Source organism: Dipodomys spectabilis, unplaced genomic scaffold, assembly GCF_019054845.1.
Source record: "Dipodomys spectabilis isolate Male_0828 unplaced genomic scaffold, ASM1905484v1 ptg000001l, whole genome shotgun sequence".
Classification (NCBI taxonomy): Eukaryota; Metazoa; Chordata; class Mammalia; order Rodentia; family Heteromyidae; genus Dipodomys; species Dipodomys spectabilis.
In genome coordinates this window covers 13,878,342-13,892,650 of record NW_024870678.1, presented here as the reverse complement: position 1 = coordinate 13,892,650, position 14,309 = coordinate 13,878,342, and the positions used below count along the sequence as shown (strand labels likewise).

General features: G+C 33.5%; 1 protein-coding gene across 1 annotated transcript in view; it reads right to left on the bottom strand.

Moving 5' to 3' along the window:
- Nkain2 (sodium/potassium transporting ATPase interacting 2) overlaps positions 1 to 14,309 on the bottom strand; it is an 864,427-nt gene that overhangs the window by 471,676 nt on the left and 378,442 nt on the right. Inside the window, exon 2 of the mRNA XM_042702042.1 lies at positions 9,720 to 9,857. Within this exon, the coding sequence (XP_042557976.1) occupies positions 9,720 to 9,857 (138 nt within the window). The remainder of the gene's footprint in view (positions 1 to 9,719; positions 9,858 to 14,309) is intronic.

Genomic DNA, 14,309 nt, shown 5'->3' with positions numbered 1-14,309 from the left:
TGAAACCTATAATCAAATATTAACCTTTCAGAACAATGACAATTAAAATAAGATGTCTCTTAGCTCTAATATTTCCGTACTTGAAAATTAGATGATTTAGAAAATAGCTTCTCTTCCCCAAGATACCTTGTTAAAATCCATAACACTTCTCACTGCTTGATAACCCTCATAAAATAAAGCATAGAGAAGATAAATTTAAATGCAGTAAACATTTGTTTTACAAGATTCCTTCAACTCAAGTGTTACCTTTAGTAGACAAAAAGAAGTGGAAAGAGAGAAAATTGATTCTATTGTGCTCCAGAAAATGACAGGTCGAAGCAAATGGAAGTTTAACTGTGCAGTCTAGATAACACATTCTCATTCATGGAGTTCCCAGATGAGTCAATGTTTCCAAAAAATACTGACAAGATGTCTACAAATGCAGCACAGTACTGACAAAAAAGACAACTATTTCATTAAGGAGGCAGCTGGGCAATTGAAATGCATCTCGACTCTGAAAGGTCAACCTTAGAATATTTCTGTCATATTATTATACAGAAATATTTGAGAATAAGGAATATAGAAAATATTACATAAATGAGGTTTTGTGGTCACTACAACCCCAGAAACTTTGTTCTTTTAGTGTCAATTTTTCTGACACAGTAAAATTAAATGCATTAACCAATTTCAGAATAGGGGGGTATTATCTTTTATGCAGTCAAAAACATTTAAGATAACATCTTACAATTGTTATTTGAAACAGTCCATGCTAATAACAATCCAAGCCAAGAAAATACCCAAATTAATAGTATCGATTTGTCATCTTTTTAATTAAAATGTAACACATATCCTGAAGTGTGTACCCATGCTGTAAGGTAGACATGTTCTTCCTCTTTCTTCCTTTTTTAATATATATTTTTATTATAAATATACTGTACAGAGGCGTTACAGTTACATGAGCAAACTAATGGACTCATTCTTCCTCTTTCCTTGGGATGAAGAAGCAAGTAAATGTAAGAATAAGATCTCTTTGATTTTATCTATAACCAGTTTTCTCTTGATTCAGAAATAATAGTAAACAGAATGAGATTCAAAGTACAGTAAAAAGATTTCATCCAGAGATACAGAAGAGGTTCTAAAGCAGAAATGATGTAGTTACCTAGCAAGGACAATGCTTTGAGTTCAAGTCTTAGTACTAAATTTAAAACCAGAAATTATTATACTGAACTGTGATAATGCTAACAAAAGCTGCAAGAAATGGATGCTCTGTCAAGATCTCCTTTATAAAATCATGCCATAATAGTGAAATACTTATATTTGACGATTTTCAAGACAATTTCAAAAGATGATTAAATAGGTACCACTGATAACAGGACCAAGACAAGACAGTTTCACAGATGAGTTCTAGAATACACAACTGTCCTCCTATAGAAGCTTCTGAAAATCTGGAAAGAAATCATGCCAATTTACTTTCTGAACAATGCACCATTTAGAAAGTAGTATAAGTCAAAATACATTATCTTTGAATAAACATGCAAAAGTAGAAATATTAAAAGTAGAATATAGCAATTAAGAAAAGAAGAAGTAGAGAAGTCTAATAATGGAAGGCTAGATTAATATCAGAACACCGAATTATTAAGTTAGTTCAATATGTGAGTATTCTTCTTTAAAAATAAAACTTAGAAATTATATAATTTAACAGAGACTATTAATCATTTCAACTTAAGTATACAAAATAAAATAGATAGCATAAGATAGATTTGAGGAAATTCATCACATAAACTGAAGAAAAATACATTTTTATCACATCAAAATGAGTTAATAGGGGCACACTGTTCAAATAGAAATGTAGTTATTACCTGACTTATGTAACTGTAACTCGTATGTATATCACCTTTACAATAACAATAAAAATAGGTTAATATCTATGAACATGAACCAACCAGAAAAAGATGAACAAGTCAAAGCATGGGAAATTTTGATATATCACAGAATTATGTATTTATATATTTTATTTATGTGTTTGTTTATTTATATTGTTTAGGCAATAGTCTTAGCACTTTAGCCACACAGCTCAAAGATCTTAAACTGACTTGATTCATTAAAAGAGCTATCTGATTATTTGAAAATCATGATGTAACAATAATCACAAAGTAAATAACCATTACAGCATGCATAATATACCTATTATAAAACTAAAATCCAAATATTTACATTGAAAAAAGGATATATTTCAAATATGATCATCTATCTCCATTTATGATGGTATTTATGTTTTAGTTTCATTTTTAAATCTTTTTCTATTTACATTTTAGTGTACAGGTGATGTGCAGCGGTGTTACAGTTACAAAAGTCAAGTACTGAGTACATTTCATTTTCAACAGTGTCATCCCCTCCCTCATTTTCTCCCACCTTTCCCCCTCTCAAACCCTTGCCCCCAAGTTGTAAAGTTCATTTATTCAACATAGTGTCTAGTGAGTCTCACTGCTGAATCAGTTCAACCTTTACCCCACCATGTCTGTGTTTCCCTTTCCCCTCCGCACAACAATCTAAGGAATATTAGTAAAGATACAACTATATTTTGAATACTTGAATGGTTTGAGCATATGTTGTTAAGTATGCCTGGAATTCTTTCTCTTGTCTAATGTGTTGACAGACTATCTATACTCTGAGTGTCAGCTTATATGTCAAAATCCTTTAAAACACTCTACTCCTGGCTAACTTGACTAACCATTTCTGTGCAAATTATGATAACCTATATAAAATGCTATGGTATCCTTTACGAGATGCATTGCATTAGTGTTTTTGCATCCTTGTTTCTTCCATTTTAAACATGTAAGCAGGCTTTGATGAGGGATCTTCCGTGTCTCAGCTTCCTAAATAGCTAGTATTACAGGCTTGGATCATGAATACCCAGAGTAATTGATAGATTTATAAAGCCACTAGATCTCTCACTTTGGTGTAACAGTGTCATCTGCTCAGCTGTCACTCATAAAAAGGAAATGTCTCCAAATTAAGACATGCTTAATGCAATATAATATCTACTGATACATTTCTGGTTGCAAAAGATAAAACAATATATGTAATCCTAAATCAACAGCAAAATATTTGCAGTAGATAGCATGTACATTTGGGTTAATATCTAGAATGGGAAAAATTGTACAACTAAACTCTGTTTGGAGTGACAAAGGGCAAAAAGGAAGCTGAACTTCTAGAAAGAATTACATAGATTCTGACCAAATGTGGATATAAAAAGTAGATGGATAGCATGGCTAATCTCCTAATAGTTATTGAATAAGCCAGATATTCTTCCTTCTTAGGAAAACATAAGAGTTTTTTAGTAAATATATTAAAAATCATAGTATATGGTAGTTGTTCAATGAACTTATCTGAGGTAACCAAAGCAAATGTCATTAGAAGCATAGAGAATCATTGAAATAACACATGCAAACTCTTGAGTTGATGGCTTCTATAAGCTTTAATCAGAAAGGTTTATAAATTTTAAAAATAAATACCCATTTAGATACTTCATTTTGAAATGTCAATGTAAAAAATATGATAAATATTTCAAGCACTTCTTCTAAGTCTATTTATAGATTGACATCAGACTTGCATCAGTAACACATCTTTCTAAAATATCATAAATAACTATTTCAGTGTTCTGAGAAATAAATAAATTTATCTCAGAGCTTTATATCTAGAAAAACTGAAGAAGAATAAACATTTTCTGTTATGCAAGAATCCAGAAAGTTTATTCTCAGGAAGTTTTTTGAAAACTTCCAGAAAGGAAATACACGGACACTTTGATAGCATGATTCTACTTCAGGTTAGCAAGGAGAAATAACGAATGCAGACTTAGAAAAAAGTCATTTTAAATAAGAGCAAAAGAACAGAATTCTGGGGGAAATAGTGAGGTGGAGCATACTATTGAAACAAAAAGCCGAGATAAAAATCACGTTCAAATATAAGGAAAGAGGTCTTAATCCAAACAGGAAAGTAATGGAATTTTGTAAGAAATCCAGAATGAATATCACCAATAGGCATAATCAAAGGTATATTTTGGATACACTTAAAAACAATCTCCTGTCGGGCTGGGAAGGTGGCTCAGTGGTAGAGCGCTTGCCTTGCATGCATGAGGCCATGGGTTCCATTCCTCAGCACCACATAAGCAAGAAGAAAAAAGCCAGAAGTGGCGCTGTGGCTCAAGTGGTAGAGAGCTAGCCTTGAGCTGAAGAGCTGAGGGACAGCGCCCAGGCCCAGAGTTCAGGCCCCATGATCGGACCCCCCCCCCCCAATAAAAAAACAAAACAAAACAATCTCTGTCTTAAAAGAAAACCATCAGAAATTCTAGGAGAAAACTTTAAAAATAAAGCATGATCCAAAAATACGCTAAAGTCTAATGATCTGTAGTAAGTCTTATTAGATGGTACTAAAGCTGAAAAAATATGGTTGAAAATTTAAGAATTAGAGACACATACACACCCACACACATACGTATACACACACTTCCAAAGTAACATTATAAGTGGATTATATAAGATTAATAACAACTATAATGAGATAAAGAAAGGAACTTTTATCTTATAATAAACCCAACCTTACTTTTTATGCTCAAAAGTATGTACAGGAATTATTTATTTTTATTTTAGAAAAACCTAATATCTAAACTTTATGTCACCACAGTACATCTCTTCTTTAAAATCACTTCCAAAATTATTTGATCATTTATAAACATGTATTTGGATTGCCAAAATGTAATTATGTATGTGTACTACACTGTATAAATCTTTAGCCAAGCCTAACACCAGATTGAGAGCAAAAAGTATCTTCTTATAGCATAAATGACTCATATTTCCTCAAGGGTACACATTCTTTTGAAAATAAATTGCATTCACAATGTTGCATTATTACATTTATTTGAGGACCACAGGCTAAATCCATTAAACTTGTAATGTTATTTTTTCCCTCCCGGCCTTTTGGGAAAATACTTATTTCCATAACTACTCTCAGTCATTAGAACTATTGTTAATTTACTACTATCTCAAGTCTCTTCATCTCTAATCTACATTGATTTTATGTCCTGAACACAGAAAGGATGCATTTTTTAATGCTTTCATTGCAGTAAGATTTTTTCAATATTTTTTCTCCCAGAAAAATTGGATAAAACTAGCAAAGCACCTACTTAAACACAGATTAATAACTTCCTCAAAGTGACTTCAAAGTGTGCAATCACTTTTAAGAACCAAAGATTATTAGAGTGGGAAAAGCACTTGGCCTGTAAACATACCTATGAAAATCCTCCCCATTCCCTGGTGCTTGGTTTTCAATGAAGAATGAAAATGACATCACGGCTGATGTCATGATAAATTTCAAATTCTAAAGATTGTGTTTCCTTCCAACACAAGTTATCTATAGAAGTTTGTTATTAAAGATTCACTAGGATGCTCATAAATTTTCCCAAGAGCCATATTGGAAAAATTTTACAAAATGGGTCTTGGAATTTCGAGTTTGGTGATGTCATTCCTGCATTCTTTCCATTTCTTGCAAGTAGTTTTTCCCTTAGCATGTTAACTACAGAGAAGCAAAATTTAAGTGAGTCAAGTGAGATGACACATGTATGAAACTGATCTTGCTTTCTGGTGAGAAAGAAGATGCATGTCAACTCATCAACAGATCAACACTCTAGCATCTAGCAACAACAGAAACACATTTGCTTTTTAAGTGCCATTAACCATATAGGACAAGAATAGTACTCAGTAATAATCAGACATAATCATATTAAGAAAAAACTTTAATGTAAGGGGCCTGTTATGGTGTTATATGCTTGTCATACCAATTATTCTGGAAATGGAAACTGGGAAATTGGGAGCATATCTTTTAGACCTTCTGGGCTAAAGCTATCAAGACTCATTTTAACCAGGTTTGAGGGTACACACTGGAAATTCCAGTTGTGTGGGGTGCTGTAGGTAGGAAGACTGTGGAGAATAGCCAGCCCCAGGAAAAAATGCAACACACCATGCCCACATTGACTGAAGGGAACATGGCTCACTTGGCTGAGTAGCTGCTAGCAAGCCTGGGACCCTGACTTCCACTACCACATGCAAAGGAATAGGAGATCAATGCCATACTCAATAATTTTACCAAACTGGTGAAATAAAAACAGAAACATATTAGAATAGTTAGCATTAGCAGGTAAGTTTCATTTGTATGTATAGGAAGGAAACATTCAAAATGTTTATAATGTTTGAATCATGAAATGGTGAATGTGTTGGTCTGTTTTTATGTTGAATCATTTCTATAAAAATGTTACATGCCAAATGCAAAAGATTGCAAAGACCTGAAGTTCTAGAGGACAGGAAAACGGATTTTACTGTAAAGTCTCCAATTTCACTGTAAGTCTCCAATTTAGAGAACACTGATAGATATTTCCTGGCTGTGGTAATACGTAATTGTCAGCTACCGCAAGCTCCAACTGCACATTTTTCTTCTGTACCCAGATCTTTTCATTTAGTAAAATTTCTGTCATTTGTGATTCAATTTGCTATTCTTTAAACTATAATTTCCTTTGTCATCTTTAGGTAAACTGAAATTCTTCATTGCATTTTTATGTTAAGTTTTTATTTTCTTAAGTCCCTTGGTTTCTGACTTTAGCAATAAACAAATAGATAACGAGAAAATAAATTATTAGAGAAAATGAGTGATACCACATCACAAACCCAAAAGTCAGAGTACTTGTTTGCAGAAAACTCTGACAGGTTGAGATCACATGATAAAATAGGCTGCTAACTTTCTCCACTGCTCTTCGATCTAGTATTAGAATGCCTAGCCACACCCATAAGACAAGATGTAAACATAAAGGGGATCCAAATAGGGAAAAAAGAAATGTACTCATTATCTTGTCCATGTAATTGTAACTCCTCTATGTGGTATTTTCACAATTAAAAAAAAGAAAAAAGGAAATAGGCTGCTAACAGAAACTGGAAGAGCAATAATAAAAAATTTTTGAGGGCTGGTGAGAAGATAACTTATGATAATAAATCAGAACAATTATTATGGTAGCTTGACATAATTGTAGAGGTAGTTAATAAGTTTATAAACTAGTTGATCTGGCTAGCATTTCTAAGCAAGATTTGATAGTTATTAATGAACATTTAGTAACATATATCACCGTGTTGTAAGTGAGAGATAAGCTAATGAGAGAATCAACTTTCAAGAGGGATTTGTTGGTAATACTTCCAATTTGAGTTACTTGAGCTGACATATAGAAGTTTTGCATTCATAACATTTCCAGGTAGCAAATGATTATAAGGACATTGTCTCATGGAAAAGAACAGAGACTTACATAACAAGAAATGATGAAATCAGAATTGCAAGACATGCCATTCCTATAAAAGGATTTCAGCTTATGTCTAATAGACGTATCGCAACAAAAGCTTTAGTAGTCTTAAATTTGTTGTTACCTGATATATTAATTCTTATGCAATGACAGAAAAAGTGGCTCAAATCAGAAAAAAATCAACTGTCTTTTATCTAAGGGAAGAATTTACAACTCGATACTTAAAGAACCTTATTTTGAAGTTTTAACAACTTGAAATAAAAAGAACAAAAATAAATTGGGTAGTTTTGGCTCACATCTGCAATCCTAGCTCTCAGGAGGCTGACATCTGAGGATCATGGTTTGAAGCCAGCTCAAGGAAGAAACTTTGTTAAGACTCATCTCATAAACTACCAAAAAAAAAAAAACCAGAAATAGAGTTGTGGTTCCATTGGTAGAGTTTTAGCCTTATGTAAAAAGAAGCTCAAAAACATTACCCAAACACTGAGTTCAGGCCCCAGGTCCAGAAAACAAACAGACACACAAACAAATTAAGTATGTAAGTAAAAAAATGATAGTTACCTACCTAAATAAATGAAATAGAAATAGTTCATCCAATGCCTCAAACACCTAACTCTGACATTTCCTCTAAGAGTACTGTTATGCCACATTATGTAAAAATAATAATATTGTAGCCAACATTCACTGAATACTTTTGAAGATGAGGTATTGCGATAAGAGTAAATATCTCTGTTCACTCCTTACAAATTTACAACCTGTTTAGATCTTTTATCCACATGTAGATTTTGTTTTTTATCATTAATACCTCATAAGAAATAAAGATGAGGAGTTATTTAAGACCACCGTTACATGAATAAGTTGGTGTAGGCACAGTGAGTCAGAGTGTAATGCCAGCACTAGGGCAGCTGAGGCAGGAGGAGAGTGTGTTCCAAGGGAGCCTAGGTTTCACAGTCAAGATCAGAAACATCTTTCCTCTCAAAAATATTGAATTTAAACAGTAGAGAACCAAAAAGTCTAATAAAAAAAGAAACGGTGATTCAGGAATATTTCACTAAAGGTTAATATACATTATCTAATTTAAACAGTATTACCTAATATAGATTTTCCTTCCATTGATCAAGACATACTGTATTCATAAACTGCTTTGTTGAATGGCAACTCCTTTACACTACTACTTACAGACTGAAAAAGATTAGAAAGCTGACAACTGGTAAAGTCAAGAAAAAAAAATCATCACACAGAATTTGGCAGGTCCAAGATTTCACCCTTGCTATGAAGACGTCACTAGAGTCAATCACAGCCACCATGCTGTCCTTCCACAAATTGCAGTCATATCAGAAAATAGAAAATATGACCATAGCTTGCCCACTGAAAATACTCGGCAACACAGTAGCATTGATTTGATTCAGAGCCTGGCCTAGCTGCTGTGGGGTCATGCGATGGCATCCAGACCTGGCATCAGGGTTCCCAGTCTGCTTTATCCACAGCACATCCCTTGTGTCCAGCAACCCCAGGTTGTTTCAGTGGCAGTGAACTTCGTCCAGATTCCGGATTACAGAGAGAACAGGCCAGAGGAGGGTAGCCCTTATGAAAAGAGAGCTTCAGGAAGCCTGAGAAGGCCTGCTGGGTTGTATTGAATAAAGTAGACTTTTAACTGCACTAACTTACATAAATGCTTTTTTTTTAAACCACCAAATTGCTTTAAAATTTAATAGAAATGGCTACTGTCAAAAAAAAAGAAGGAAAAGGAAAAAAATGATGAAATGGAAGAAAAAATAACCACATTAATGAAGAGCGATGGCTGAGATCTGAGGCACATACAAAAGTTAAAAAAAAAAAATAGAAAAGCCTGTTATGGTTCCCATAGCAACTGCAACACAGTTGGATTTCACTTTTATGTTAAGTAAGTTTAACTTCAGTAGGAATGCAAAATACTTCCTCAGAGCCAAAAAAGAGAATTACTGAGAACACACAGACAATGGTCCAGAATGTTCTGGCTTTCCAGTATCTTGAATATTAACCCCAATGTGTATTTTCACATTTAAAGTACATGTTTGCTTGTATTGATATTAAGCTATGTGCAATTTATAAAACAAAATTATTTTAAATGAGGGGAAAATCTCTCATTAAATCTGTTAATTCAGAAACTTTACAAATTAAAAATTGAATCTGCTTGTAATTATAGGAGAATATTTGCTGAAAGTACAATTTATGAAAGTATAATAATCTGATTACATTCACCATCAGGTGCTTTAAACTTGACATTTTTAATCACTGTTGATGCAATATGAAGCTATACAAATAAACACACAGCACTGAATAGGGCATAAACACCTCATTTTTAAGACACTTATACACATTTTTCTTTTCAAATGAAATAGAAAATGATAGAAAAGGTACTTACTCCTGTAACGTAACGAGGTCTATATTGAATAGTTCCAAATAAACCAAGGATGACGATAATAATATGTACAAAATTTGTCAGGATAGGTGCCCACTGATATCCAAGGAAGTCAAATATTTGCCTCTCCAGCACAGAAACCTAAACAGCAAAACAGGATGGACAGAGGAGCGCCCATGAGAAACATCATAGCATTGAGAGAAAAAAAAGAAATCACACTAAAGTTATAATCAGCAATTAGAACTCTAGTCCTGTAGTTCACTAAGAGGGAGAATGACAGCTCCAGGGATATTTCAAAGGAAAAATATATCTATGGATATCTAGAAACATCTACAAGTCATCAAATCATATCCACAAGATGTCATCTGTCAAACACCCTGAGCCATCAACTACCAGGTAGGTGAGTCTACATGAAAGACATGGTAAGACTTACTCAAATGTCATTATTTCAGTTGAAAAATAGAATAAAGGACATTTGGTATAAAGAATTCACATAACTCTCTGGGGAGAACCCTAGATATAGTTTGTGCCCCCAGCAGTGTCAATGATACTAGGAGAAAGTAATTTTTCTTCTCTGATGTCTGATTCCTCATGGTGAGTATAGAGCTTCAAAGGTGTGAGGGGCCTTCTAGGCTTAAGTCTTGGATTATTACTCAGAGCAACCTTTTGTCCCAATAACAATTGTCTTAAAAAAGGGCCATTTAAGGTGGTATATGTTATGCTTACATGTATGCTCAGATTTTTTAATTAAGATAAAAATATGCCAGTGAGAAGATCAAAAACAAACCAATCAAGCATCCAAACAATAACAAAGTGAAAATGGCTGGTAGTCCTGATCATCACTTTGCATTGGAAAGTGAAATACAGATAGTTTGCAAGTGTCCCATCGGATCTAACTCCACAAAGAAGCCTGGTGTCTTTCTTCTTGCCTGCCTGCAGGTGGAAGGCTGACTGTCCAGGGGAAAATATGAAAGGAATTGATGTTCCACACCAAGATTCAACTTCCTTATTTTTAGCTAGGTTTTTAAGGAAAAAAATGTTTTTAAAACCCCTAAGTTACACATCACTACCACTCTTTAATGATAGTTCTTGTCAGAAGGAAATACTGACTCTCAAAACAGTGTGCTTTTAAATTAAATATATGAGGCTCAGTTTGGAGACTGCTAGAACAATCATTATTTCCACTGCAATTCTTTAGTTAAGCAGTACATTTCCCCATCAGGCACTGAAAGACAAAATAAATTCCTGACAGCTGTTTGAATAACACTTCAATTTCCCAAAGCTTACTATGTACCATGTAATTGCTTTAGCAGTCATGGTCCAACCTAGTCAAATGTTCATTTATTTACTTCACCTTGACAATGATTTAAAAAAGACAAAGAAGAGGAAAAAAGATCTCAGTCCATTCTACTCTGTCTATGCTAAATTCATGGTACCCATTAGAGTCCCAGCAATGGAATACAATATTTTGATTGATTAATAGCCAGTGACTTGATAGAGCTTGAATATATCCTCAGGCCCAGAAACTTTGAGCTACCTTAGAGGAGGCTGAAACACTTCTTCAAATATTTCATGTAGTCAACTCTTGGTATAAATGAGACCCATCTGTAAGATCACACAGTTATTACATACATACTGTCTTGTTGGAATACAAGAATGGTACCAAACATTAAGTCGCTGCATTGCTAATCTGTACAACACTCCCAATATTGAATTTGCCTTTCTTTACCCTAAGAATACACAGGAAATAGGAATGTAAAATGGAAGCAAGAAAAATGTAAACCTTACACATTTTTAAAAAAATCATCATAACTGCAGGGACCCTGTAGGAAAATAAGTCTAGAGAAGGAAGCACACAAGAATTTCTCGATAAGCGTAATAATTATGGAAGAAAGTAACAGAGTCATTGTGAGGGAGGAAGGGAGGAGATGGGGAGGTAGGGAAAGAAGGGATGGTAGGGGAAAAACAAAGGAGGGGATAACAATGCTTGATAGGACACGTACTCATTACCTTGCTCATGTAACTGTAACCCCTCTGTAGAGTATCTTTACAATAAAAAAAAACTTAGCTAATACTGTACACAAAGGTTGCAAGGCTCAAGTAAAACTACCAAAATTTACCACACACTTTTTATGACAGAGCTAATAGTTTCTTGCTTTTGAGATTATGCAGTCTATGTTTATGTATAACATTTCACATATTTCTACCTTTTCCTTCTGATTATTATTTCCACTGTTCATCATAGAGAGCTTTATACAAAATTACCTACCTTAGAATGAGGATTAAAGAAATGAATATATTCTGAAAATATTCAGGGACTGTCAGGAGAGTCATCATATATAGGAGTCATCTAGTTTTTCCTAGGATTTCCTTCCAGGAGGAAAAATAATTAAGCATCTACTGTCTTCTGGATATTTCCCTAGTCATATAAAAAGCTCGTTTAGTAAGTATGATTTTCCAATCCTACAGATTAAGAAATCTAAGAAAGACTGTGGATGGTTGTCCTCAGGTTGAAATGGTGGTATGGAAGAAAACAAGACACTAAGAATTCCATGTACGGCCCTATCTTCTGTCTTCCTCAATTTGTACATATTTGTTAGAGCTATCTGGTTTAAAAATAATTGAAAAGTTTCTGTAATCTATGTTGCAAATACCATACTAGCAACCGAATAGATGCTATTTTTCTACTTCATTTAGTTATTTCTTCTAGAAGAGGATAGAGAATCATTCATCATCTTTGTGAGATCTTACCCTTGAACAGATAAACTTTTGTGACTTTTAAAAATATTTAATTTTTCCTCCTTAACTCATTTATAGTGTTTATGTTCTGGGACTCACGTTAATGTGTTTATCTGATGTTCTTCAAGTTGCCAGAAACATGATTTAGCTATTAGATTTCAAAAGCCTAACACTGCTGTGGGTTAAAACTCTGTGCTAGGCCAAGTGTCAATGGCTCATGCCTGTAATCCTAGCTATTCAGGAAGCTGAGATCTGAGGATCCCGGTTCAAAGCTAGTCACGCAGGAAAGTCCATGAGACTCTTACCTCCAATAAACCACTTAGAAAACCAGAAGTGGTGCTTTGGCTCAATTGGTAGAGTGCTTGCTTTGAGCTGAAGAGCTGAGGGATAATGCCAGGCCCAGAGTTCAAGCCCCCACAACTGACCAAAAAACAAACAAACAAACAAAAAACAAAGTTCTGTGCTATTTTCATAAGCTCTTTTGATTATTCATACCTTCAAATATTTCTACAAGGGAGTTTCAGTTTAACATGTCCATTCACGTATACAGCATATCTTTATTAGAATTGTTCCTTCCATCTTTTCTCAACCTCTCATCTAGCTCTTCCTCCACCTGTCTCCTCAAGTTTTCTAGTTCTGTTTTCACACAGCGACAATGAGTGTCATGACTGTATTTATCTATCATTCCTTTTTTATGTGTCTGCCTTCTCTGATTGTGTCTCCAGTCAAGACATATTTCAGATTCGAAATATTATTTGACAAACTATCTGTTAAATACATAAAGGTGTTACACAATGGAATTTTTCTGTTGCATGCACTATACTTTGGCCAATTTGAATATATGTGTGTGTATATATATGTATATATAACCTTGCATGTATTTGCATACACATATGAGAGAAAATATGTGACCTTTGTTTTTCTGAGCCTGGCTTACTTCACTCAATATGAGCTTTTCCAGATTTATTCATTTCTCTGCAAAAGATAAAATCACATTCTTAATGATGGCTGCCTAATTCCACATACTACATTCAAAAATATTTATTTCTATTATTTAACTTGAACATGATGAGTATAATATTTCTATAGGGTAAATTCACCCAAATTGAGTTGTCAGTTTAATTCTGGTTGCAAAATTAATTCTGGTTGCAAAATACTATTACCACAAGTGTTAATTCCCCTGATATATGTATATATGTGTGTATGTATTAGTATATATGTACAAAAATATATGTGTGTATATATACACATATGTCTATATAACTACTAGAAAACAGAAATTATTCTTGTAACTTTGATCTAAAGTAAATTAAAATTTAGTAGTTTTTATAATGTAAAAAGTCTACTTAAGCTGGAAGAGTTGCCAATAACCTTGCTGCTGGTTACCATAATTACTGTCTAACTTCCAACAGCAGTAATTGTTCATCAGAGGCTACTATACAATGTCTTTCAAGTAAATGAATTTATTGACATTTGAAACAGAAAGTGACTGATTCCACACTACTGATGGAAACACATGTGAAACAGTGAACACAATTAAGTAAATCATTGGCCAAATTGAGTTTATCCTCACAGGGCAATATTTAGTTTGAAATTAGTTTGCTTCAAATGTTTGCATGGTAAATAGAAACCTTTGCACATATATATATATATATATGTATGTATATATATATATGTATATATATATATATGAGTGTGTGTGTATATAGTATAAACCAATATCAAATAAATTACAGATATTTAAGCATTATTTTTTTAAAGGCCACATTTACAGGTAGTTTTTCTCCCCCTGGTAAAACTCAAGATTCATCTCTTGAGACATTTTTTTCTAATAAGTAAAAATTTTAGCAAATT